General features: G+C 40.0%; 4 protein-coding genes and 1 long non-coding RNA gene across 10 annotated transcripts in view; 3 read left to right on the forward strand and 2 right to left on the reverse strand.

Moving 5' to 3' along the window:
* Positions 1-7,521, forward strand: part of fmn2a (formin 2a) — a 34,425-nt gene extending 26,904 nt beyond the window's left edge. For all 3 annotated transcript variants that reach the window (XM_077612635.1, XM_077612636.1, XM_077612637.1), the window contains exons 16-19: positions 4,020-4,071; positions 5,517-5,666; positions 6,741-6,822; positions 6,895-7,521. In XM_077612635.1, the coding sequence (XP_077468761.1) occupies positions 4,020-4,071; positions 5,517-5,666; positions 6,741-6,822; positions 6,895-6,921 (311 nt within the window). In that variant the 3' untranslated portion in view covers positions 6,922-7,521. The remainder of the gene's footprint in view (positions 1-4,019; positions 4,072-5,516; positions 5,667-6,740; positions 6,823-6,894) is intronic.
* A 945-nt stretch (positions 7,522-8,466) lies between these two features.
* grem2a (gremlin 2, DAN family BMP antagonist a) lies at positions 8,467-15,119 on the reverse strand. The gene is made up of 2 exons (XM_077612646.1): positions 14,853-15,119; positions 8,467-9,376 (listed from the first exon to the last, which is right to left on the reverse strand). Exon 2 carries the CDS (start codon positions 9,373-9,375, stop codon positions 8,818-8,820), a length of 558 nt encoding a protein of 185 aa, XP_077468772.1. The 5' UTR covers position 9,376; positions 14,853-15,119; the 3' UTR covers positions 8,467-8,817.
* Positions 14,412-16,638, forward strand: LOC144084326 (uncharacterized). The gene is made up of 2 exons (XR_013303773.1): positions 14,412-16,115; positions 16,517-16,638. It is a non-coding gene; the product is annotated as an uncharacterized LOC144084326 (long non-coding RNA).
* The window catches only part of rgs7a (regulator of G protein signaling 7a), a 39,624-nt gene continuing 30,443 nt past the window's right edge, over positions 16,082-25,262 (reverse strand). For 2 of the 4 annotated variants that reach the window (XM_077612642.1, XM_077612644.1), the window contains exons 7-18: positions 24,575-24,639; positions 24,351-24,427; positions 23,600-23,681; positions 22,827-22,901; positions 22,362-22,460; positions 22,229-22,290; positions 21,637-21,747; positions 20,734-20,859; positions 19,986-20,172; positions 19,728-19,817; positions 18,132-18,167; positions 16,082-16,864 (exon numbers count right to left, since the gene is read on the reverse strand). In XM_077612642.1, the coding sequence (XP_077468768.1) occupies positions 18,147-18,167; positions 19,728-19,817; positions 19,986-20,172; positions 20,734-20,859; positions 21,637-21,747; positions 22,229-22,290; positions 22,362-22,460; positions 22,827-22,901; positions 23,600-23,681; positions 24,351-24,427; positions 24,575-24,639 (995 nt within the window). In that variant the 3' untranslated portion in view covers positions 16,082-16,864; positions 18,132-18,146. Of the gene's footprint in view, positions 16,888-18,131; positions 18,168-19,727; positions 19,818-19,985; positions 20,173-20,733; positions 20,860-21,636; positions 21,748-22,228; positions 22,291-22,361; positions 22,461-22,826; positions 22,902-23,599; positions 23,682-24,350; positions 24,428-24,574; positions 24,640-25,262 lie in introns of all 4 variants that reach the window. The other 2 variants (XM_077612643.1, XM_077612645.1) reach the window with 2 other exon arrangements.
* The window catches only part of LOC144084325 (ubiquitin-conjugating enzyme E2 D4-like), a 46,639-nt gene continuing 39,226 nt past the window's right edge, over positions 17,850-25,262 (forward strand). The window contains exon 1 of the mRNA XM_077612648.1: positions 17,850-18,196. The gene's annotated coding sequence lies outside the window, so the exon portion shown is untranslated. The remainder of the gene's footprint in view (positions 18,197-25,262) is intronic.

Consider the following 25,262-nt stretch of genomic DNA (forward strand, 5'->3'; position numbering starts at 1 on the left):
CCATCTTGCATGCTTCTGTTCTAAAGACTGCATCTCACATAGATATGAAAGATTGGAGTAAAACTCCCAAAACATATTTTATTACGATTATTATTAGTATTTTTTTCAATCCTACATTGGCCAATGCTTTACATAAAGATGTCAATTAAATGTAGTCATTCATTGAAAACATTCATAACAGCAGTGTTTTATTAGAATTTTCTTCACGGCGACCTGTCGCAACAAGCCCCCATCCGATTGGACTCTTGCTTAAAAATTGTGCCAATGGTCAATCCAAAAAATTGCATTTGAGGAGAAATCTGGAATCAAATATGACGGCAGTGACAACAACATTTTAATTCATTTCTACGTGGATTGCTTAGTTCGCGCCATACAACTTCGGAGGAAAAATATGCATAATCATAACTGAAATGGTACACATTGCAAAACACAATCAGCTCATTACAGTAATGAACCAACACACCCCAAAACCATAACTACTACCCACTGAATCCGAAAGAATCGGCTTAGCAAAGCGCCATTTTGCCCATTATTTTCAGAAATGCATGTACGACAGCAGCAAAACATTGTTTGCCGTTGTTTTTACATAACAATAAATGTATTTGCCTCCTGTCGGCTACATTTAACTAACTGTGACCAATCCGGTGAAAGGAACACGCCGCAGGCTTGGCACCGATTGCTTTTGTATTCAAATGAGGAAGTATAACGCAGAGCATATGTGGCTTGGCGGTAAAGCTTGCTGTCCATTTTTTTTTCAAGGCAGTCTACAGATTAAAGCTCCTGGCGCCCTCCCTCCCTTAGTCCACATCCCCCTCGTACTCTCTCTCTCTTGCTTTTTCTGGGTCGTCGAGAGAAATATGGGAGCTCCCGCTTTGATTCACATGACAAGGTTTTTCCTCTGTGGAAGTCTGATTCGAATGGCTCCAGACAGAATTTCTGGGGTTCCGCCTCTGTGGCGGTGGTGGGGAGACACGCAAAATAAAAACTCCAAACAAGAAGAGAGCCAAATGTCATATTTTTTTGTTGTTGTTGTTTTTTCTTCTTCGCTAATCTCAAAGAGGCCCAGGGGTTAAACTCTTTCTGGCGTCGTCGCAGTCGAAAACCGCTTTTGTTTGTTTTCTGACCATGAAACGAACCACAGAATAGCAGCAGGAGATGACATGTTGGAAATCCGCTATTTGGTCTCGCTCCATTTTCGCCGCTCTTTGATGCTCGCTCTTTAGGCCTTGTCGGGTAATCTGTTTCTGATAAACACCCAGATTACGAGAAAATGAGATTGGCTCTCTTTTCCCTCCCGCAAAAACATTTTTCCCCCAAAAGTTTGTTTTCATGTTTTGAGCCCCATGTTATTACCAAGCTAAACTATCATTACTGTTACTATTATCACCATTTTTCTTTAGGAAATGTATCGTTTTATAGTCTATTTTATCTCTGGAATGTGAAGAAAATAGTTGTTGCTAATCATAGATTCCCACAATTTGGAGACATGGATTACTGTAGACTACATTGGAGAGGGTTTTATATTATATACTAATGAATGATATGTCATTTTCCATGGTAGCTTTCTTTATCAGGGTCGTAATGGGATTGGGAAATTGACATTACTTTTTACTTTCGTGCACTTTTATCGCTAGTCTTCAATGACTCCTCTTTGAGTTTGTCCCTTGAGAGGTCGCCACAGCAAATCAACCCTGTCCTTTCCTATACTAACCACTTTCAACCCCTTACTACATCCATACATCTTCTCTTCGGTCGACATAGAACAGCTATAAATGAGAAAAAATTCAGGTATCTTTAACCTTGCATTAAACCAAGGGTGTCAGACTCGGGTTGGTTCGCGGGCCGCGTTAACGTCAACTTGATTTCACGTGGGCCGGACCATTTTAGATATAATATTTAGATTTTTTTTTATAAATGGATTAAAAGAACTGGATTAAAAGCCCTACATATTCAGTTTTTTATAGATCTAAAATAATGTTTATTTCAGCTTTTTTAATATATTTTTAGATTTTACCAAATGATTTTTGAACTAAAAAAATAAAATAAAATTGATTAAAAAATGACTATTGATTTAAAAGGGGGAAAATCAGGAAATTTAATATACATCTATACTCTTCATTTTAATTTGATCCTAAAACAGAAAGTCGCCACTCATGATTTACTTTCCCGGGCCACACAAAATGATGCGGCGGGCCAGATTTGGCCCCCGGGCCGCCACTTTGACACATGTGCATTAAACCCTCAGGTATTGTCCTTTTGTAAGAACTTGAAATATTTTTTATGTTTTTTTTCTAGTCATTTCACCATTCCATTTCAACCCCCCAAGCCTTGAATATTATCCCACCATAGCATAATTGATCTGGAAGGCTTTCCCTCACGTTCAAGTACGTTCCGACGTATTCTACTTTGCGAAAGGACAAAGCAAGTTCAGGATTTCAAGGCCCATTACTAATATTTACCGATATGTCATAATATATTGACGAGCTGTCATCCCGCAGGAATGGAACTGGCAGCCGACGGGTGATTTAGTGGCGCGGCATTGCGTCGGTCCCGGTGGGTTTCTCTCTCCGAGATGCTTGGAGGCCACTCTGGCTTCAATTACGCATCGCAACCAGATATTCCCGGGATAAGAGCTGAACATATATTTGCGCCAAGAAAGATTATCTGTTCTATCTGCTGTCATGTCTGCCTCGCAAAGAGAACCCATGAGGAGACTTGACTTTAGGACTGTCTGATCATTGACAGTTTAATGCAGCTTTAGCATACGTTTATTGACTTTGAGTGGGCCGCAAAGATGTTTGGCTCCCTTTTTGACAATTATACGGCAGCAGCGCCGCCGACGTTACGGAGCGAGGAGGAAAAACATACGGCCTAATTCAATCTCCCCTTTTGCCTTTTTCTCTATTTGAAAACAGGCAGTCTGTGGGTCAGAAATAAGAGAGGTTAACCGACACCGAGCCGGCTTGTCACACTTCACCACCGTTCCCTGTGACCCCGATGGCCGCCGAGATTAGGGCCCTGAAATTTTGACTACCGCAGAGAATTTTTCAAAATATCATTTCCAAAATGCAAGTTGTCGTTATGCCGAACGTACGTAGTGGTTGTATTAGCGGGAGGTGTGTTATTCTTCGACAAATCTCGGACTACTGGTGGTCGCTGACATCAAAATTGTAGAATTTGGGTTACGCCTGTGCTCCATTTCAGCAGATATTCCACTTTAAATAGGGTTTTGGAAATGAATACAAGCTTTGGTGCCTCATTTGTGAGCCACAAATTACAGAATGGGCTCGTCAACTGTCATCCTATTTAAGTAAAGATACTACACTCTTATATTTAAATGGTTAACCAACCATGTCCTGTTTGAGAAGATCCTTGTGTAGATTGGATTGGATTAGATAACTTTATTCATCCAGTATTCGGGAAATTTCATTGTGACAGTAGCAAGAGGGTGAGAATGCAGATACAGGAACAGGCATAGTTAAAAGTTAGAGTACAGTACAGTCGCAAAAGCCGCAGAACAACAAAGCAAAAGCACAAAGTACAAAGCAAATCAAAGTAAATGGGATCATTAAGAATCACCAAATCAAATCATTAAGACAGAAAAGCAGCAAAAACACAGAACGAGCAAGAGTGGACGGAGCTACCGCCACCGGCTGCCACTTGAACGGCGCCATCTTGGTTGCGGTAGCAAAAACGGATACAGACTCAAAAAGACGTTCAAAGTTCAACATTTCAAATGCAAAAATCACCCAAATTCAGGTTCATTTGAAGTGGCTTCCAAATGACTACAGCTTTATCACAGAAGAGATTTAACTTGAGAAATGTGTTTATTATACCACATGACTAAAACGAGCATTTTGGCGCCTAGTGACAATAATTTTTTTTTGCTCTTAACTTCACACTGAACATCTCATGTCTATCTCGCAATGCTATCATCCACCTGCCCGCAATCTCATCCTTACACGGCTTTCACCTTCCCTCAAAAATGTCATTTTTTTTCTTCCACTCTTCTTTTCCAGCCAAAACGGAGCTGGAAACTCAAGAAAAACTACTGTCCGACACTCAAACCACGTAAGTTCCTGATCTTCTTAGCCTCTTCCTGGTGGGTGATTCCTCTGGTTCCATTTTCGCAGGTTGCAGAAAGCCCGCTCGAGCTTGATTTGTGAGTTTGGAAGTAAAAGCAAGACGGGCCGCTAAATCCAACAAAGCCTTAAATGCCGTCTTCGTAGAGGAGCGTAATCTAGCCACTTTGTCAATATTTAGGGCTTCTGCTTCCCTCGGTCATGGGGAAAGGTGCAGGCCGTCGTTCCGGGGGGGCCTCAGTAGACAAACGGGAGACCCCCCCTCATCCCCACCCTTGATTCCCCCCTCGTGCGGTGCCTGCGTTGTTTATCCAAGCGGAGCGCGAGGAGACAGCCTTGGCTCCAGCCTTCTGTTACGGCTGGCGAGGAATGCGGTTCCTGCAGCCCACTCCAAACAAAGAAAGCCCAACCTGTCCGCTGTATTGATCCACTGCAAAGGGACCTGGTGTTCAAACACCTTGACGCACGTCCTGCAAAAAAACTCGCCCCCAAAAAACGGCGAATCTGTTAGATCGCCGGCCCTCCTGATCCATCCCCTATTAAACGGCTGAATAAATGCACATTAACTTTCAAGGCTTCCCTATGGCATTTTTAGTGCAGTTACTTACAAGGTATATAAACATACTTTGCATGAGTGTGATCTGCAACCATATACAAAATGTTGATGGCTCCTACTCACAATAAGGTCTAAATGTTTTTTTCCTCAGTTTTTTTACATTGTCTCCCGTTGAAGTATTGCCTTAGGGCAAGGGTGTCAAACTCGGGTTGCTTCGCGGGCCGCATTAACGTCAACGCCATTTCATGTGGGCCGGACCATTTTAGATGTAATATTTAGATTTTTTTAATTGGATTAAAAGCCCTACATAGTCAGTTTTTATAGATCTAAAGCAATGTTTATTTGAGCTTTTTTTGTAATGGAAAATTTCCTTTAATCATCTTTCATTTCAAATGGAAACATTTTTTTAATTATGTTCAATATTAAAGTGGAAAACGGAAACTATTTATATATTTTAGATTTTCCAAAATGCTTTTTGAACTAAAAACACAAAGGAAAAAAAAGATTATAAGTCTATATGTGTACACGTATATAGTATATATGTATATGTAACCAAAAAAAACAGAACTTTGTGAGGAGCCCCTTAATTTTTAAGATCAGAAATAAGTCCTCTCCAACTTGCAGCTTCAGCCTTCTTCATACTATACCTTTCTTGGCAGTGTTGCATGCTGTTTTACATTTTTTTTTGTTCTTGGAGTTCCATGGTTTGTTTCTAAGCATCATATTCCCAGAAAAGCGTCTGGATTCCGCATATTTGCTTGACATGCCAAATTTTTGGAATAATTGACTTGTTGTTTTATCTCGTGCTGTAATATTTTGGTCTGACTGTTGATCTTTACTTTTTTTTTCTTTTTTGCTCCCCTTTCCTTCTCCTTCAGCTTCTCAGAACTGAGCACGTCCTTCTCCGTCAAGCCCAAAGCGGGAGAAAAGGAGGCATCTCCCAATGCAGTTTTTGGCGTTTGGCACGAGTTTTCCACTGATTTTAAAGAGCAATGGAAGAAGCAAAACAAGCTGATGCTCAAGGAACGGTAAATTACAGCAACCCCGTCCAGATGGCCAGATTTGATGGTCAGATTTATTCTGGTGTATCTCCTGCTATCGCCTCGGTTTAAAGCCGCCAAGGGGAAATGACTCAAATCTCGTCCGTCAAGCCCGCAATTAAAAGAGCGCATGTAAGCATCTACTTTGCTTCCAGTGGTGCGATGGACACACTGATAGCGGTGGCGGCCAACAGAAAGCAAATTGGTCCATTATGCCACGCGAAGATCGCCCAGTGATATCGAGATAATCTTCAGAACGGCCCGGGGTCGAGCTGCCTTGCACGGAAGTGGAGGGTACAAACAAAATCTGAAAGCATTAAAAGTTTGGCTTTTGTTCCGAGCTGTAATGGGAACTCTCTCCGTGTGCTGGTGGTCGAACTGGAACACGATTTAAAGATTCTAATCTTCCCTAACGTGCTTTTTTGTGCGAAAAATTTAAGGTGTTATCGTAACCCTCGTATTGGAAAGTATTAATTTAGCCCTAAAATAGGATGATTTCATATTTATTTATCCTCTCTCATCAGAAATTTCAATATTTGACCTTACAGGTTGGAAGAAAGCCATATGCATCCATCAAAAGAGCCACATGGGGCTCCTGAGCCATATGTTCCATACCGTTGTCAGTGGTGTGCCGTCAGGGCCTTCAAGGCCTTCTCTGCTGGCCTAAGAAATATCTGAATCACAGACTAATGTTAATTATATTTTGTCCCTGAATACTTATTAAATCATTCCAAATTGTTTAACCAATCAGAATTCGATTTGGTGACACCAAGGCCTTCTCGCAGGCGTAGGGATACGTCATTACCTTCTCGCAGGCGTAAATATTGTTTGCATAGTAAAACATGCCAGTTAAACAAAACAATGACCCCTGCGACCTCTCATTTGGGGGACTTTGATTGGCATCCTGTTTCTAAAATGGCGGAAGGTTTAATTGCGTCTGATAGTGCTGCAATAAGGAATACACAACCCACATTTAAGTGGGGTCATTCCCAAACGTGCCTAAAAAAAATGCCCGTCTATCTGAATATTTAGTAGAATTCATTAATATTTGCTGTATTTCAGACTGAAAATGGCAGAAGAGTGTTTCAAACAGGCCAAAGAGAAAGCATCATACAACGTCAAACCCAAACACGCAACTGGAATAGTACGTTTTTGATTTTCCTCCTCTGATAGCGAACAGGAATTGACCAAAAAATGTCTTGTTTCCCTTCCACAGAAAGCAAAGCTGGGCCAGAAAATGTGAACCAGAGAACGCCAACCACCGAGGCCAATTGCGCAAGTACAATCAGACATGACGCCTTTTTACTTTTACTTTTTACTACTTTCTATCAAAAATCCATTTCAAACCATCTTGTCATGCGCCGGCCCATTTTAAACAGGGTTATTAAATTATTGCTTGCAAAAGACAAACTCAAGCCATTGGTGTGAATGCCCAAAGATCTCACAGTAAATTTGTAGCAACACTGTATCATTATAAGTGTATTTTATATGCATTTTTTTTGCTTTTCACAGCACTAGCTCCGCCTACTGCACTTAATCGTGACTTAACTGTTTTGTTAATCAATATTCACCCAGTATAACACGTCCAAACGTGCCTTAACACACACAAAGTTTAACGACTGCTGTCCAACATGAATTGTAATGACAAAAGTTAAGAAATGGCGACTATAATTTTAAATCCATCACCTCATAGCCACATTTAGCCTTTTAGCCTTTAGCATATATTCCTATCATGCACTTAAATGCTAACGAAGCAAGAGGATCAGATGATTTTTGATTGGATACTTTTTGACCGCGAAAAAGATGCACTGGTTTATTTATTAAATAAAATATTTGACATTCATTTATACTGGGTGTTTTTTTTAATTGTTCCGGTTTGTCAGAGACATGGCAAAAAAAGCAAGAATTTTATAGGAAATAGATTTAATATAGTTTTTCCACATATGCTCACATGGACGGCATGTATATATTGGATTGCATATATATTGCATTGCACATGCAGCAGTACAGCCTGTTGTCACATGAAACTAAAAGGATTTTGTACAAAAAAAAGAATGCACATTTGCCTGTGGTCAATTTGGGGTTTTCTTGGCAATTTCTTTTTTATTACACTGATTTTTTTTTAACAATGTCAATGCAGAGTACTATAAAATGGACCAAATACGCGTGTCGACCGTATTTGTTGCAAATTATTCGAAATTCTTCTGCGCACAGGTCCCCACTTCCTTCTTGTAAGAACATTTTGAGCAGTTTAAATATTTTTGTATTATTTTTAAATTAGACTGTACTGTAAGGCGGTGTTTCCCAAACTTTTTGGAGCTGCGGCACACTTTTTGCATTGAAAATCAAAAGGACACCATCTGAAAATCTTTTAATTTAAGACTATGTCGCTTATATTAATGTTAGTCATTCTCATCAAAGTTTTATCAGCAGGAATCACATAAACCTCCAAAATGTAAATTTTCACACTGACCTAACGTCACCAAAAGTTGATGTCTGCGGACCGTGAACAACTTCGAGGGATGCAAAAGTAAGTAATGTCATGTTTTTAACCGCATAATTTTATGACTTTTCTCCAAATTGTACTTAAATCTTTTATTATTACGCTAAAAAATGTTGTGCTCACACAGACTTGATGCCCTAGAAACCAAATGTCCATGTCAGAGAAAAATAAGCAACAAAATGACTTTCAATTTGAATCTTGTAATGGTAAAATCTATAATTTAACAATTATCACATTTCGATTTTAACCTTGTAGTAGTTCAATTTTAATCTCCTTATTGATTTGTCTCTCTGAATATTACATTGTATAACTTCTTGCAATTTCCCGCGGCACACCTGACCGGAAAACACTGCTGAAAAATGACAATATTTGTTTAATGTATCAAAAGAGATTCAAAATGAGCTTGAGGATTAAAAATAAAAGTAGTTCTCCCGATTATCTCTTACAGATAAAGTCCTTTTCACAGTTTGGGTCGAGGATATCGTTTGGATTTTGGACTCGTTTCTCCATTAATAGTGTCAAATATCTAGTCCAGACCAACACATTAATATGTACTGTAGTTTTCTCACTTTAAGTTCAGTTCAGCGTCCCCCCGCGTTTGGTTCTTGACCCGGTTTGTCGGTTTCCCCGCGGTCCTCACAGCTTTCCGCGACCGCTCACGTCCACGGACATGCATCGACACTGCTTGACCCGCTGAACTTTGCGGTGGCGGAAAGGGGGCTGCAAGTGGGGGCAATCCAGCTGCACCGTCAGCTGCGTGACGCGGTGCGGTCTGCAGAAGGAACAGGACTGGAAGGGCTCCTGGGCCTTGTTGGGGCCCTTTCTCCCCTGTCCTCGGTTCTGGCCGCCGGGCCCCAGGTGTCGGGGGATGTAGAAGGAGTTGCACTGGCCGTAGCAGAAGCGGTTGACCACCGTGCGGCTCAGGCAGCCCTCCTCGCTGATGGTCTGGCGCAGGGGTTGGGTCTTGCACCAGTCCCGGCGTAGGTAGCGGCGCTCGGTCACCACCAAGGCCTCGCGGCTGGAGGAGAGCACCTCGGGCTTGGGGTGCGGGAGCCGTCGCTGGCGCTCGGAGGACGGGTTGCCTTTGTTCTTGTACGGCGACGGGATGGAACTCTGCGGGCTTTGCTTTTTGCTTTCGGCCGCCACGCAGAGCGCTCCGGCCAAGATGACCGCCACGGTTATTCTCCACTGCATTCTAGAGCGGACAGAGGTAAATGCACGTTAAAATTCTGACCGAAATTGTTTTGGGGTATTTTAAGTCATTAGTGCTGTCCATTAGGAATTTGCTAGTTCTAAATGTGTTTGTTTTTTGTAATGATATTGGAAAAGCCATCTATTGATTTTTGATGACATTTTTTTTCCAAATAAGCCGGACAATGCACCCATGAGACAGAGGACTTGGACTAAAACTTCAATTTTCCAGTTTTTTGGATTTCTATCAAGCGGAGAAGAACAATTTTCACCGTGAGTACAGTATTTAAAGTAGTTACATTTTTAAATATATCCATGACTTCTGTTTAGATATTAATTAGTCTTTTGACATGCTTATAGCTGAAATATTTAATACATATACACTTTGATAATTGTACTTGTATTTCTGTATAGGTGCAAAAACATGTTTTGTGGTAGTTATAATGGGGTGACCTTACTTTGCGTTTTTTTGTTTATTGCAGCCATGTCTGGTCTACATTAACCGCGATATTCAAGAGATTACTGTACTTCCTTTACTGGCACATGAAAGAATCCATAAAAATAACGTTCCAATGGTTTTTGGGATAAAACCGAGATTGTGGGATAAATTGAACATTCTTACTCCATCCCGTTACCACAAAATTCCATGTAATATTTATCTAGCGGTTCAATCTGAAATTCAGGACATAAACAAATGTAACTGCGCAATATTCACATGCACAAGGTTTGTCAAAATAGGATTCAGTACTTGTATTATAACATATTTTCATAACAAAACTGAGTTTTCCTATCAATGCCCCGCCTCTTAGGGCGCAGTTCAAGAGCCCCCAATTCCTTGTTTTAGTGTTTTTGCTGGTATACTATTGTTTTGAAAGTGAACTGGCAATGACCCGCGGTCTTTGCAATTGTCTTCTGTATCGTCCTCACGTCATAAAAGGAGAATTAATCTGGAGGCTGCCAGCGTGCATGCCGTCAGTGTTTGGCGCCAGCACATTTTTGACCATCACTCAAGCATCTTTTGAGCAGATGTCTCAGAAAAAGAACTGACAGAGAACCAAAATGCCTCAAGGCCATCCATCCCACGCTGCGATTCCGCATACGCTTTTGCTACGTCTTCTTCTTCTCTTGCGACCTGCCACTCACCCCGGAACAAATGACTTGAAGCTAATCCGCTTTGGGCTTTTGACTCCTTTTGTGGCACTCGCGATCCTGGCGCCACGGCGGCCGTGTTTTGACATAAATTTACTCTCTAATCTCGGCAGCCATTTTTCCATGCTGACCTGAGATATATTCTATTAAGGATATTCATGCAAGGAAACCTTCCTTCATTGTTGAAGTCTGGAAGGTTTGCTATAGTTCCTTTCCTTTTTAAAGTGTACTTTCAACTACATCTGGGATAATCGTAATATAGATTTGTTTACTCCTCAGTTTACAGAAGTTTCGACAATATTGCTTTACCGATGCTTTCTTTTTTCAGAACATATATAGTATTTTGTAAAATCCAGATTTTTATGTACAGTGCGTGTCATAATTGAGTACATCAACCTTATATTTCAGAAAGAAAAGCAAAATTCTCTCGTAAATGAGGGGTATTGCTAGTTAATTTGCATTCAAAAGTTGTCTTCACAAGGGCCAAAGCAGACTAAATTCTCCCAAACAAGATTTTAACAATACGTCAATTGAAATATTTATTTCGTAGGTGACGAGCAGGCATTTGACTGCGAAAAAGGGAGGTGTTGACTTATGAGCTAATCCCTCAACACTTCACGCTGTCAGCAATGGCACCACATGGACCAGAAATGTATTGCCTTGATTTAATTGAGAGCTTAATTAAACTCTTTCTTTCCTGAGAGGGTGGACTCAATGATGATGTGCAGTGCTTATGTGCTGCCTGCCAAACGGCAATGAAAAGCCTTGCGAGCTACCGTGTCGTCACTGTAACCCTGTCTCCCGTCCCCGGACGTGGTTGATGCTTTGCTGGCTCGGAAAGGAATTGGCAAGGCACCCGTTTTCCGTCCCTGGAGACGCTGCTAGGTTTGCGGAAACGGATCCGTTGCTAACCTAAGCAAAAGCCCGGAATGAGCACCGAGTGTAACGAGTACATCGGGGACAATCAAAGTACCAGGAGCCAATCCACCACAAAAGGATAGAGCAGTGCAAGGGATTTAGAGATTTACAACAAAGTGACCTCCAGTGTTTTCCAGGGATATTTTAGATCAGATTAGATAACTATTAATCCCGAATTCGGGAAATTCACTGTCGCAGTAACCAAAGGGTGAGAACACAGACACAGGAATTGCAACTGCTGTAGAAGTGACTAGTCTGGAATACTAAGCAACCATTATTCATTATTACATGAATCAATAATTAATCTAGCGGTCCTGACCCTCTTTAGAAATCTTCCTTCATCTGAAAATCTGAAAATAGATCCTAATCGCATCACGATTAGCAAAAGAAACGTCTTCTGCTTATGTCTGTTGGGGTTATTCTGGGATATTATTATATATGTGCGTATTAATCATTGTATGTGTAGAATATTAATCATAAGGAGACGTAAGCTCAGTATAACAAGGACACTTCCCCCTGCAGCTGGCCCCCCGAGGACATTTAATTGTTTTGAGGACTATTGACCTGACAGATCACCCAGTCCCGGGCCGAGGACTGTTGATCTGAGTTCGCAATGAAGATCTGTGAAGGACTCTTAAATTGCTTTGACTTGGATTCCGGCAGATGGTGATAATCGGATCAACTTCCGAAAATACTCGCATATTGTTTTCAGATACTGTCGCTCATTTCACCTTTTATGGAAATTATTATGCTTACTTGTTCAAATTCTTACACAGTTGTTTTTGGTTTCCGATATGCAATTGTTGTTGTGGTTGTTTTTTGACCTTAATTGTGCTATTCAGTTAATTTATGCAATTGTTTGAATAAGATAACCTTAAGTGTTTTGATTATGTACGACTAAATGGACAGAAGAGGATGCCTTTCTTCAGAATGCTCTGGTGGCGAGGACGAGCCAGGACGGATTCTCACTTGCAAGTTATCGCTAGATTATGTCTACGATGTCTCCCCTTTTATTAAAGTATTTTTATTAATAAACCTATCAATGTCACTCATCATCCACATGTAGTGATCATCCAGGTCCTGGAGAAAACCGTGGTTTTTGGACTACTTGAAGGAAATGGCAAGACCAGGAGCAAACCGACTATAGCCAAAGTACCCCAAACGAGGCTTCTTTCTGAGACTGCTGTGACCCCCCCCCCCTTCCCTCCCAACTTTGGTGAGTCAAACTCCCCAAGAAGCAATGAGAGACGCTAACGCGATGATCCAATTGACTGCCTGCTGAGGACATGACAGATGGCCCTTAGTCTGCAGCCCAGGTTCCTGTCTCCGCCTGATAGTGCCAATCCCGACAAGCTCTCCCCATCCATCCCGCGGTGGGACAATTTGAGGTTTTGGGAAAGGGAGGGAGTTTCTGAGGTGGGGCGGTTAGTGGTCAGAGTCAGGAGACAGTAGGAAGGCGGGACAAGGAGATGTTGAGGTTTGGGGTTTCTCCTCGCAAGTGCGGTTTTCTGAAAGCAAAATCCCCCCCTCACGACGTTCCCTACTCTGTCACTCCCTCCGTCTGACGCACTAATCAGTCCGGGGTCCCGCCGACGGAAGGAGACTGTGGTGTGGGGGAAAAAACTAAAAAATAACAAGCAAAACAGACCTCTCCATCTGCTAATATCGCCCACGTAAACATCTCTGCGACTGCAGTCAAACCACAAATACTTGGGGGGACATGCTTCACTGAAGTGTGGCAGCAGACCTTGCTTCCAAAATTTGGGCCTCTAATGAAATTACAAATACCAGAACCAAATACCAGGGAGGGAAAGACCATTAAGCTTTGCTGCATTTTATTTTCCATGTCGGCACTTGAGATGGCATCGCTTTACCCTAATGGCTTTCCTTTCAACGCCTAAAAGAGTCCGAAAAGAACGACAAGTTTTGCTTGGACCCGTCTGCCAAGTAAACCGAAAATCTCTTCTTAATTATCGCCGCATTTCAAACACTTTAACTATAGGAGAGCTGTTTTTCACTTCCACACGTGCATTCTGATTCTAAATGGATTTTCGTTAATTCAAATAAAGACGATCAAAACAAACCATTGGCGGCTCGTGGATTTTTCCCAAACTTGGTCCGTTAACAGTTGGGGGAGATGGATGGCTGTTTTTGTTTTTTTTCCACCCAGAATTAGGAGGAGGAGCCCGAGCTGCTCCGCTGTGTCAATGTGTCAAATGCTAGGAGGTTGCTCCAGGCAGTTTGGGCAGCCTGTTTGTCACCACAATCCATCTTGATAATGACTCGCAGATATTGAGCTTTTCCCCGTAAACGCCTTCGCCCTCCCCGACAGCCAAATGGAACGCTTTACAAGTGAAAGAGGGCCAATTAGAGAGAGTTCTTGCGTTCAATCGAGACCGGCTCGTTCGGTGACAGCTTTAACAATGCTTTTGAAGAGCTGGTTTGCGTTGGCGTTCGTCCAAAAGCCGCAAATGTTAATTATCCCCTCGTTTGATTCTATTTTATGTCATTTTATTAATGGAGATAATTTGTCATTGTCTACTTGATTCATTTGGACATTTTGGACAACAGGTCCAACTTTGCGGGAAGTATTCAATCATTTATGTAAGTATGAAAACCGCTTGTCGGGTAAATTTGACGTTGGGGAAAGTGACCTGTGAAACACTGACATCTTAAAACAGTCCATTTTATGGGTTCAGGTCACCCTCTAAAATTTTTATAATTTATTTTTGAATGAAGGAATGCCATCTTACTATAATGTAATTTCTCTCTAACCACCTTCTAGCCTTTAATTATATATGAAAAGCTTATTGTTCTAAAAAATAGCTTATAAGATAAAGATAAATAGATAAATAACTTATTCTTGTTATTTATCTTGTTTTTTATTTAATTTTTTAAATTTTTATGCTTTTTGTTCTCCAAAAATAGGACTTTTACTGCTTATTCTTGTTATTTATTTTATTTTTTTTAATTTTTATGCTTTTTGTTCTCCAAAAATAGGACTTTTACTCCTTATTCTTGTTATTTATCTTGTTTTTAATTTTTTAATATTTTAATTTATGCTTTTTGTTCTCCAAAAATAGGACTTTTACTCTTTATTCTTGTTATTTATCTTGTTTTTTATTTAATTTTTTATTTATTTATGCTTTTTGTTCTCCAAAATAGGACTTTTACTCCTCATTCTTGTTATTTATCTTGTTTATTTATTTATTTTTAATTTAATTATCTTGTTATTTTCCTCTTCATTGTGTATTCTTTCATTCTCAGATATGACGTATTATCCAAAAAACACCGTAGAAAACAACTTTTTTTTTAAATTAATTTAGTTTTTTGTAAAAATTGTTGCCTGCCTCATATTTTGTGTGTGGTTGTAAAGCATTCAAGTGCCAAATTGCATTTTTGTTATAAAATACCTCTCAGTGTGACAGGGACTTGTCAAGGATGCGGTCCGGGCAGGTCATTCCACCTTTGGCGGTCCTTGCGTCCGCTGCCAGGCTCTTGTTTCCATGACAACAAAGTCCATAAGTATCCCCGAGGCTCCTCTTCTCTCTCCTCTTGTCCGTCAATCAAAATATTGAAAGCGATGAGTTGTCGGTCATTATTGTCGCCAAGATGTTTTTCTCGTATCGTGCCGTGCCGGGTCTTACAGCGAAAGCATCTCTCGGATTTGGGCTCTCGGCTTTTGGAGTGTGTGCGCGTTTGAGTGGAGTGAGATTGTGAGATCCAGTGAGTGTAAAAGCCTTTGGAGTTACTTTGAATCACCAGCAGCCCCTTCCCTCCTCAAGAATGGGAGGCTTTTGTTCCTATTGGTTGTGCTGTTTGTGTGATTCATGCTGCCTTTGCTTCTATTATTTGTGGGAGCGTGTGTGTGATTCTTGGAAATGTCTTGACTTTTCATCCCTTTGTCATTTTCTTCCCCTCGCTTATCTGAATTTAGACATTTTGCTGACCGCATTTTCACATGGAGTCTATGCAATGTTAAATTAACTTATTTCATACAGTAATTAGCAAAAAAGGCATGTTGACCGATGCATAATTGGGGGAATAATGATTGTTTTTGGGGATGAGAAGCAGGGAAAAGACTAATAATTTGCAACATGTCTTATGAAAGGGAAAAAAATTGGATTTTAGAAAATGTTAACAGAGCAAAATTTGGGATTTAAAGGAGAAAAAAATGATAAAAAGGGATGACTTGCACATTTCAGTGTTTATTTTTAGCAGTGTATATTTAAAACATTTTAATGTGATTATAAAAAATATAAGAAAACAAAAACGTGAGAACTTAAATGCTAAATGACCTGTATGTCAAAGGAATAAATGAAATGTGAAAAACATATTTAAAGAAAACTATAACCAGAAAAGAGCATTTGTCTTCTGTGATAATCCAAAGAAAACAAAAAGCCATGAAATATGATGAGATGCTTGAAAATATCCACTTAAAATAAGCAGGCTTGATCCCAGAAACCATCATGGCGTCTTCTGTTTTTGCTCAAGCGCCCTTCTTGATATCCATCCAGTCTTCATTTTTCTTTGTAAAATAACCTACTTCCCTCTAGTGGTTACAAGATCAAGTACACTTGTAGTCCTGCTCCATCCTGGATGACTACAAATCCCTTCCTCCCTCCCCACAAACGAGCAACAATTCTACAGACAGAGGGCCGACTTTAATAATACAAGTAAGTCAAAGTGTCTTTAAATATGGTATAAAAATAAATGCAGAGAGGGAAACAAAAAGTGAGCTTTTACAAGACGCCAGACAGTTTTGGATGCGACTTACGAGTGCAATGGAAACCAATTCAGTTATTGTAGTGCAAGAAAAGAATGCAAAAAAACCCAAAAACTCACACTAAACAACCATAGCAATATTTGTGTATGTATATATATTTCGTATACTCATTCTGAACAAGACTTTCCCATATTGTGACAGTGTATCTGTGATGTCATCATGTAAAAGCAATGACATTGGCTAGATTTATCATTTGAAGCTTATTTATTTTCTATGTGTGAGTTTGATTAACTTTCCTCTTTTTTTTTTCTTCTTTTTCTCTTTCTCTGACATTTGTTTTTCCGGAAGTAGAACTGGATTCGAGCACCCCCCGTTAGACGTCCAACCTCTTTGTACTTTGGGTATTTTTTATTGATTTTTTTCCCCTCAAAGTAATCTTATAATGTCCGTTAATACGAGAGGAGGAAAAGGAGCGTCCTCGTCTCCATTGGCGTGCAAAGGCTGGTGGATGAGAGACAGGACGGATTGGTCTCGGCGTCCAATTCGAGAGACGATGATGGAGAGATGGCATGGCTGCTCTCCGTGTCCGAGAGAGAAAGAGAGAGAGAGACATGGCATTGCTTTTTTATTTGTTTCCATCGTTGTTTTTAAGCATAATGGCCCCCAACTGTCCACTGCTTGGATCCCAAAGGTCCTTTCCTGGCAAAATAAATAAAGGAAAGCTGCAAAGATGTGATGTAAGTGTCAATAATGCACCATTTAAAAATGCATTTTACATGAGAGATGCAGGGATGTCCAAACTATGGCCCTATTTGTATGTATCATTGGATCAATGACAATTTATAGCAGGGGTGTCAGACTCGGGTTGGTTCGCGGGCCGCGTTAACGTCAACTCGATTTCATGTGGGCCAGACCATTTTAGATATAATATTTCGATTTTTTTTTTCTATAAATGGATTAAAAGAACTGGATTAAAAGCCCTGTATATTCAGTTTTTTTATGGATCTAAAACAATGTTTATTTTAGCTTTTTTAAATATATTTTTAGATTTTACAAAATGATTTTTGAACTAAAAACACAGAAAAATTGATTAAAACATGACAATTATTGATTTAAATATGAGGGGTCAACATGTTGAAACAAATGTAAAAAAAAAAAAGTGGATTCATTTCAGCTGTGTAAATTACAAGTAGTGTGTGTATATATATATATATATATATATATATATATATATATATATATATATATATATATATATATATATATATATATATATATATATATATATATATATATATATATATATATATATACACACACTACTTGTAATTTACACAGCTGAAATGAATCCACTTTTTTATATATTACTTTATACCTTTTGATTTTGGGTTTTTTTTGCTTGTAGTTTTAAATATTTGTTTCCATTGACAGTTATGGACATCAAATCTATTTAATTGCCAATAACAGTGATGGATTCCCAATGCAATTTGACGGGGGGGGCTGACAGCAAACATCAGGGCTGGGCAAAACATTCCGGAAAAGTCCGCAAAGGGTGTGTCTTTTCCCTTCCTTTCCACCAATCTGGTATCTTAGAAGTGCAATCAATGGATTGCAGTCAGGTGCTTCCTGTTTCAGCAGAAACCTCATTGTTTGAAATGTTTGTAGGGGGATGAACATGATGAAAATAGGATTAAATTAAAACTAAAATAACACTGGGCATTAGGAGGACATTTTAAAGGGCAAGAAGAAAAAGCATAACACCTCAAGGGCTGCTGGGAATTCTGGATTTGTGTGCCATCCAATCAATTTCTAGTAAAACAAACAGCACCTGAGTGCAATCAAAAGGCCATATTGGCCAAAGGAGACATTTTGTTTGTTTTTGTTTGGAAAGTAATCGTGCACACGTCGTGGAATAGTTTGGACACCTTTGCCATGTGTGATGAGGATGTTTTGGAATAAGTCTTACCTGGAAAAACAGCTTTTAGAAGAGGTTCTTGCTCTTCTGTGAAGAAACAAAGAACATGGAACAAGGTAAGCCAGCGGAAATCTTACAGAAAATATCACTTGTTTTCCATATTCTTCATTGCTGCCTAAAAGTGCATTAATATGTTTTTTTTATTCATATTGGTACGACTGACGTGCTGTTGATTCTTTTTGGGGTTTTATTGTGCTCTGCTTTGACCTCCTTAACACATTTCAGCAACTTTGAGTACTTCACGGCCGTCTTTTGCGATGGTTTTAGGCGATGCGAGTATATAATTCCCACACACAGAACGCCATCTTCTCGGTGCCAATCACGCTGAACTCCCCGTGAACCTTTTGCGAGTTTATTTGACGATGCCGAGACGGGATCAGTGTGCTCGAAAGGATTCCGTGGGGAGAAAAACACGGCCTTCTTCTTCTTTTGTTCCGGAAGATAAAGTCGAGCGTGACCAAAAAAATGGATTTATCCATGCAAGCAATTGGCAAAGCGTGGTGCGATAAACTTTTCTGCTTATAGGGAGAATTCTGCCAAAGTGCAAGATGTATTAAAAAAAAAAACAAGGTCAGGATAATGACATTAGGAGTAGTTATGTAAAATGCACTTGTATATTTGACTAAATTTGACTTCCTAGTGGTAAATTGCTGTATATGTTTACTTCACTTTGAGTGTAATGTTTTTGCAGGGCATGGTAATGTAGAATATTTTTTTAAAATATAAAATGATCAAATGTAGCACTTGTGAAGTTGGAGCTAGTACGAGAATTTGCATCGTTCCCAAATGATTTGAAGGAAAGCATCCGGTTCAGCGTTAGCAGATGGAAACGATTTAGCTCTAACTTAGGCAATAACATATTTCAGTAAGATGAAGTGGACCTGTGGAATAAATAATGTGAGGCCTGTCCTATTTTCTTTCACTGTTGTTGTGCTGGGAGCCAAACTGTCAAAAATCATAGTGGGTAAATAGAATTTTAAGATTTTGGGACCATTTTTCACAGTGGTATTGACCCAAAATTAACATTAGATTAAATTTCATTAGCATGCAGACATACATTTTGGTTAGATGACGTCAACCCTGAAAGGGAACACATTTTGAAGGATTTTTTTTTAATTGCCAGAATACAAAGTACTAGCATACCTGTCAACCTCTGCCGATAACTGCCCTTATAAATGATTATGATTCCCCTTACAAACCCCCCAAAAACCTTACAAACACCGTACGAGTCGTACGGTGTTTGTAAGGTTTTTGGGGGGTTTGTAAGGGGAATCATAATCATTTATAAGGGCAGTTATCGGCAGAGGTTGACAGGTATGTACTAGTTATGTTTCTTAGGTATTGTGTGCATGCGTGTGTGTGTGTTTAATCAATTACACTGATGAAAACATCATAAGGAAATCAAATTTGCATTGAATTTTGTTTGTAAACAAACTTTTCTGATAACAAGTGCGGATTGTATCAGATAATTTGGACAACCTGTCAATGCAGATAATGGAATGGAAATAATGTAATTTGGATATTGAGTTGAAATTTAATGTTAATTTCACGAAACATTTTATAAATATGATTTTTTGGGGGGGATACCTTCTTCTTGGCCTGCAATAGCTCCTGGTAGGCACTGGACCGAATGAAGCGGCTGTAGGAATCGCTCTTCATCAGCTTGTAGATGTGTTCCTTTAATGCATGACAGTCATGCATAAAAACATCAGATGCGGGTGTCACATGGTATTTACGCCGAGCCAGCTATGACTAATTCCGAAGCGGGACTGAAGCAGACCTCGGCCAAAGAGTCTATTATTCATCTCGACATTATGCGAGCGCGGCAGTTAGACCGTCCCGTACCTGCGCGTCTTCAAAGGCGTAGCGTCCGGGGTCTTTGACATTCTGGGTGGTTTTGGCGTAGCTCTTGGAGTCCACGTTGATGGCGCTGGGTGCGCCTGCGGCCAAAAACTCCTGCCAGATCTCTTGAACCCGAGCGGGGACTTCTCGGATGGGACGCTTCTTTAGTTCCTGGACCGCTAGCCAGAACCTTTGGAAAAAAAAAAAATGACATTAGTAAATAAGACCATGTGTCTTGGATCAATGGAACAGCAACTTTAGCTACTTGGATTATGTAGAAAGGATTTTTATTACTATTAATTAAATCTGACGACTCTGAAATTGACTCGAGCCCGATATTTCCAGTCCTGGAAAATATCTTTAATAACGTAGTGGTACGTGTGTATTGTTTACATGAGTGTGTGCGTGTAAAAGTGCAAATGAAATCCTCCAGTCGCTTCCATATTAATCATATTCTCCCACTCCCACTGTGGGGAAGCATGTGGGAACTGAAGGCTTGTCCCCATGAAGGTTTAACATTTGTAGTAAGATGAGAGGCATTTAAAACTCAGCGTGAGGGCACAGTGCATTTAGCTCCAGATGAAAGCACCGGCGGAAATCGCAGACCTCTTTGATGACATGGTGTTTTGCTTCCTGTGCGTGGGTGTGGTGTGGGGGGAATGGTGGTGGTTGAGGAGGGGTGGCTGGGAGTTGCTGGCTTGGTTAAAAAAATCCAGTTAAGCGTGTTAAAAAATTAATAAAAATAGCCCACCTGAGATTCTCCGAGCTGAACTCCGATTCGAGGAACTTGAGAAACTGTTCCCTCCCCACCGGGTCTTTGAAAACCTCGTCGATGCCAAAAGCCCACCTCTTTACTCGCTGTTGGCCGGGTTCCTTGCTGGATTGGGAGAGGAAATGCAAATGTCAAGGCTTTTTTTACGTTTGTTTTTTTATACAAAATGTTCATTTTCTATTTTCGATGAATCTGCTCGTTCTACGACGTTAAGACGTCGAGAGCTCTGGTTGGATAAAAGTAAATCATTTGTTTTAAGGAAGTATGTTTTTAAAGAAAATGACATTTTGGAATGGCATTCATCTGGGGAATTTTTTTTTACCTTCCCGATTGTCGTAAAAGGGAAGTTTTGCAGATAACTGTAAGATATAATTTCTAGGAATTAACGTTGTATATTAGAATGCTGTTTTCCTTTTTCCAGTTAATATGAGAGGAAATACAAATTTTACAATATAGGTTCGTTGGACAAAATGTGCCACAATTAGATTTCATTTTTACCGCCAATTCATTCAATACAATATTATGTACCCAGTTAACACAAGTTACATTTCACCTAAATCAATTAATTGAAAATGAAAAAATGAAGGTTTTTTGACACTTTTCCTCATTTTGTCGTCGAAACATTTTATGCATTTGAATGAAAACTATCGTTTGAACACGACAGCATATCTAAAAGATTATATTAAAACTTAATTTCTCCTAAAAGCCTAAATGCCTGGATTGACCCATCAGTGACTCAAAAATGTCAATCATTATCCTCATGAAATGCCGATATTTGGCGTGGAGTGATTATTTATGCACAAATGGTTAGATATCTGATTTAAAAAAACAAAAAAAACACTTGAGATACAAGTGAGAAGGTTTTTTTAGTTGTGTGCTCACCTTGCTTCCAGTTCCCACAGTGTGGTGTCATCCGATATCCAGGGGTTGGAGGGATCCGGGGGCGTGAGGAAGGGGTCGTATTCTACATACTGCTCGGTGTAGGCCAGCAAACTAAGGGCGAGAAGGGAGAGAACATTTGCTACTGCTGCCTGGAAATAGTGGATGACATTTGGCTTTGTCTAACTTTGTGATTAGATGTTTTCAAATGTTCCTTAAGTTTTGGGGGACTGAATTTGGTTGTGAAAAATGTCCTGCCCATAATTGTTTTCAGTTCAAGTCGGGAAAGGGCCGAAGCTGAAGGTGATGGCGTTAAAAAAAACTAGGGTTTTTCCTAACTGTAAATTGGGGCCTGTTTGCGTCATTTTTGGATAATTGTTAAATCAAAGCACTAAAAGCAAAAGAAACTAAAACAAAATGACTGTTTGTATGGTGGAACATTTTCAGTAGGTTGGAATTGGGTGCATTTTTTATTCAATCGCTAAACAATCATATTGCCAACAGAAATAACAAATGTATGAATCCTCGTCTCGTAATTAGGTCGCTTCATTTTGGAATAAACAAGCAGAATAAAGGCTGAATGGGCATGGCTCACCTCTCTGCCACTTTGGACATTTTCAGTCGATGTCGGTCTAATTGCAATTGCCAGAATGTAATCTGAAAACAAATTGGGAATGAGTTAGCGGCTATCGGTCACGCCGACCAGCCCGAGCGTGACAGCCAGTCACCTGCTCTCGCAGCTCCTCTTCCGTGGGTTGCTTTGCCTCCGGGGCCGGAGTGTGGGTCGGGCTGTGTGCGCGGATATCATTCTGCAGCCCGTACACGGACTGCCAAATCAGATAAACATTTAAGAAACTAGCAATTCTATAAAAAGATTGGACCCTAAAGCTTGATATTTAAGACAGGGGGGTCCAAACTAGTTTTTATTGGCCCGCAGCAAATAATCGCTGACCGTGGCTCGCACAAGAAGCTTAAATGAATCCTATGTTGCACTACTCCGCTTTAGCTCTAGGAGGAGCTAGTCGCTTAAGTAGCTTATGTAGGAGGACATATATTTGCAGTATGTAGGAAGTGTGAAAATATGAATTATGGAGCGATAGAATGGCAATCTTATTTCCATCAATGGCAACAAATGACTCAGTGAGTCAAATGACTTAGTTTAACATAACTTAGTTTAACATATTTGACTGTACCTTTCTAGTTTTATGTGGATTTTTCATTCTGGAGGACTTCTTTATGTCGACCTCGGTTGTATTTACACATCCAGGCTAGAAAAAAAAGAAGAAAAGATGTATTGTTATTTGTTTGAAGCATTTATTTTGATTGGGTCTTTCCATATATTCCACACAAAGATCTATTGATTGTGGTAGCAGTCCAAAAATTCTGAATTGTTATCAAATCAGCAGGATTTTTAGGGATTCTGAGACATTTCCTGGACAATGGACGTATCGGACAATGGTTAATTCAACTGTGAATGATGCAGTGGTGGCAAAGCGAGAAACCCTGAAGGGGATTTAAAGAGCACAATGCCTCATTAAGTGTCTCAGATCTCTTCAGGAACAACAATTTGGAGTTGCGCCGTGTGAACGCCGAATGAATATTGATGATATCGCTCAAGGGCACATCAATTGGAGGCGTTATTTGCCAATTAAGCAAGTGGCTGATGCTATTTGCGGATGGTGGCAGCTGAGAGTCGTTCACCTCGGGGGGAAAGTTAAAGGCTAATGCTAAGCGAGCAGGTAGTTAAACAGGAGGCTTGACGCTGATATCTTGTGACACTTATTGACTTGGTATTTCCGATGTGTGTGTGCACGTGTGGGCGGGGTCACCCTATTTTCCAATCCAAATGAATTTTCTTTATGTCATATATCGAAAAAAATAAAATGAAGAACTGGAACAACATGCCCCATGAGTAGAGATTATTTTCCGTCTGCAAGGGAACTCAAGAGAACTGAAGAGGACTCACCACTGGTCTGTGCACGTCCCAGAAGGCTCTTTCTTGACTGTCAAGAATTTTCCTCTCGATTTTGTCCCTTTTCTTATCCACTCTGGGGTGAACAAGCAGTTACTTATTATTATCAGTATTATACCATCATCAAGCAGAAGTCCCACTATATATATAAACATTTTTATCAGTGTGTACATCCATTTTTTTTCCTCTCCCTCGAGGTCAGAAATGTACAATATCCCATTTTTTTCTTGAAGCAATCAATGCCTTCTACCGTATTTTGCCGTTTAATATACCCGGGTATATTAAATGATTTTTGCTTTTTTGAGCTTCCCGTTTGTGCGCCATTTAATATACCCCGTTGTCCGTTTAATATATTAAATGGAGAACTCAGCTTTTTTGGCAAGATTTGTATGGTGTTCATGGGGGCATAATTATAGATACTTAAGTTCATTAAAATTCCATGTCAGACTTTATTCAGCAGTAAGTAGTTTTAGTCTGCAAAACGTTGATGCACCCCGTCACGGCATAAAGAGTGCGTAGTGGATCATACCTTCCCGTTTGTGCGCCATTTAAAATACCCCTGCCGTTTAATATACCCGGGTATATTAAATGGGGGGGGGGTATATTGAACAGAAAAATACGGTAACCACAATTCAACCTTGGCTTTAATTTCCTCTCTCCAATTTGCCCTTCCTTTTCTTTGTGTGTCGTCGCCCTTACATATTTTGTATATTTTGCAATGAACTGTCCAAGTGCAAAAACCTACTTTGCTTGTGCTTCTGCTTGCATAAAAATGAACTCCCATTTCCTGGCGAAAGCTCGCTGTAGCCTGGCTAAGCTCTCCTGCAAGCAAAACACACAAGCCAACCTTTGTAAGTCATCACATCGATTGTGTACGAAAACACCGAAAAAAACAAAAAACAAATATGCTTTGCCATGGTCACGAGAGAGAGGCCAGCAAGAAAGTGTTTAAATGCTTTTCCCGCTCACCGCCTCGTAGTCTGCAAGCTCCAGACGTGCTTTGTTTTGCATTGTTCTTTTGCAGAGGTAAACGGCTGAAAGAGATAAAAAAAAAAAATGATAATCATAAGTCCGTGTGTGGAGGTGGGTTAGAAAAGCGCATTTCAGCTCGACCTTAAGTGTCCCGGCATTTTATTCGTGTAATCCTCTCAACTGCACATTTAAACTGCCCTTTAATTCACAAAGGGCAATGGCTGTGCATTGAGCCTCTGGAAATGCAGTGTGTGTGACTTTTCATGTGTATGTGTAATACTATCCTCCTGCCATTCCATTGTAAACTGACCATTAAGTCGTCATTAAGCCATCAGACTGTTTTTTTTAAATGTAAAAGACGTAATTCATCAGTCTGGCAGAATGTCGCTTACGCCGCCCTGACCTATTTTGTCTCCCGTTTTATGACTCCAAAGAAGTGTACTCGGCCGTTTAGTCGCCGGACTTTTGGTCACCGGACGTTTGGTCGCCTGGAAGGTTATTGATAATTACCATTTAAAATTGTTGCTCAAATTCCCTAAATACACACTGCAAATTATTATTTTGTCATACGTAATGCCCTATTAATTATTAGGCTAAAGAAAAGCTCCAAATTTCCCGTACTTTTATTGTGTTTTGTTGGAGAACTTGTTAAGACCCTGCCTGACTGACGTAGCTTCTTAAAGGG

The sequence above is a fragment of the Stigmatopora argus genome, chromosome 11 (assembly GCF_051989625.1).
Source record: "Stigmatopora argus isolate UIUO_Sarg chromosome 11, RoL_Sarg_1.0, whole genome shotgun sequence".
NCBI lineage: Eukaryota > Metazoa > Chordata > Actinopteri > Syngnathiformes > Syngnathidae > Stigmatopora > Stigmatopora argus.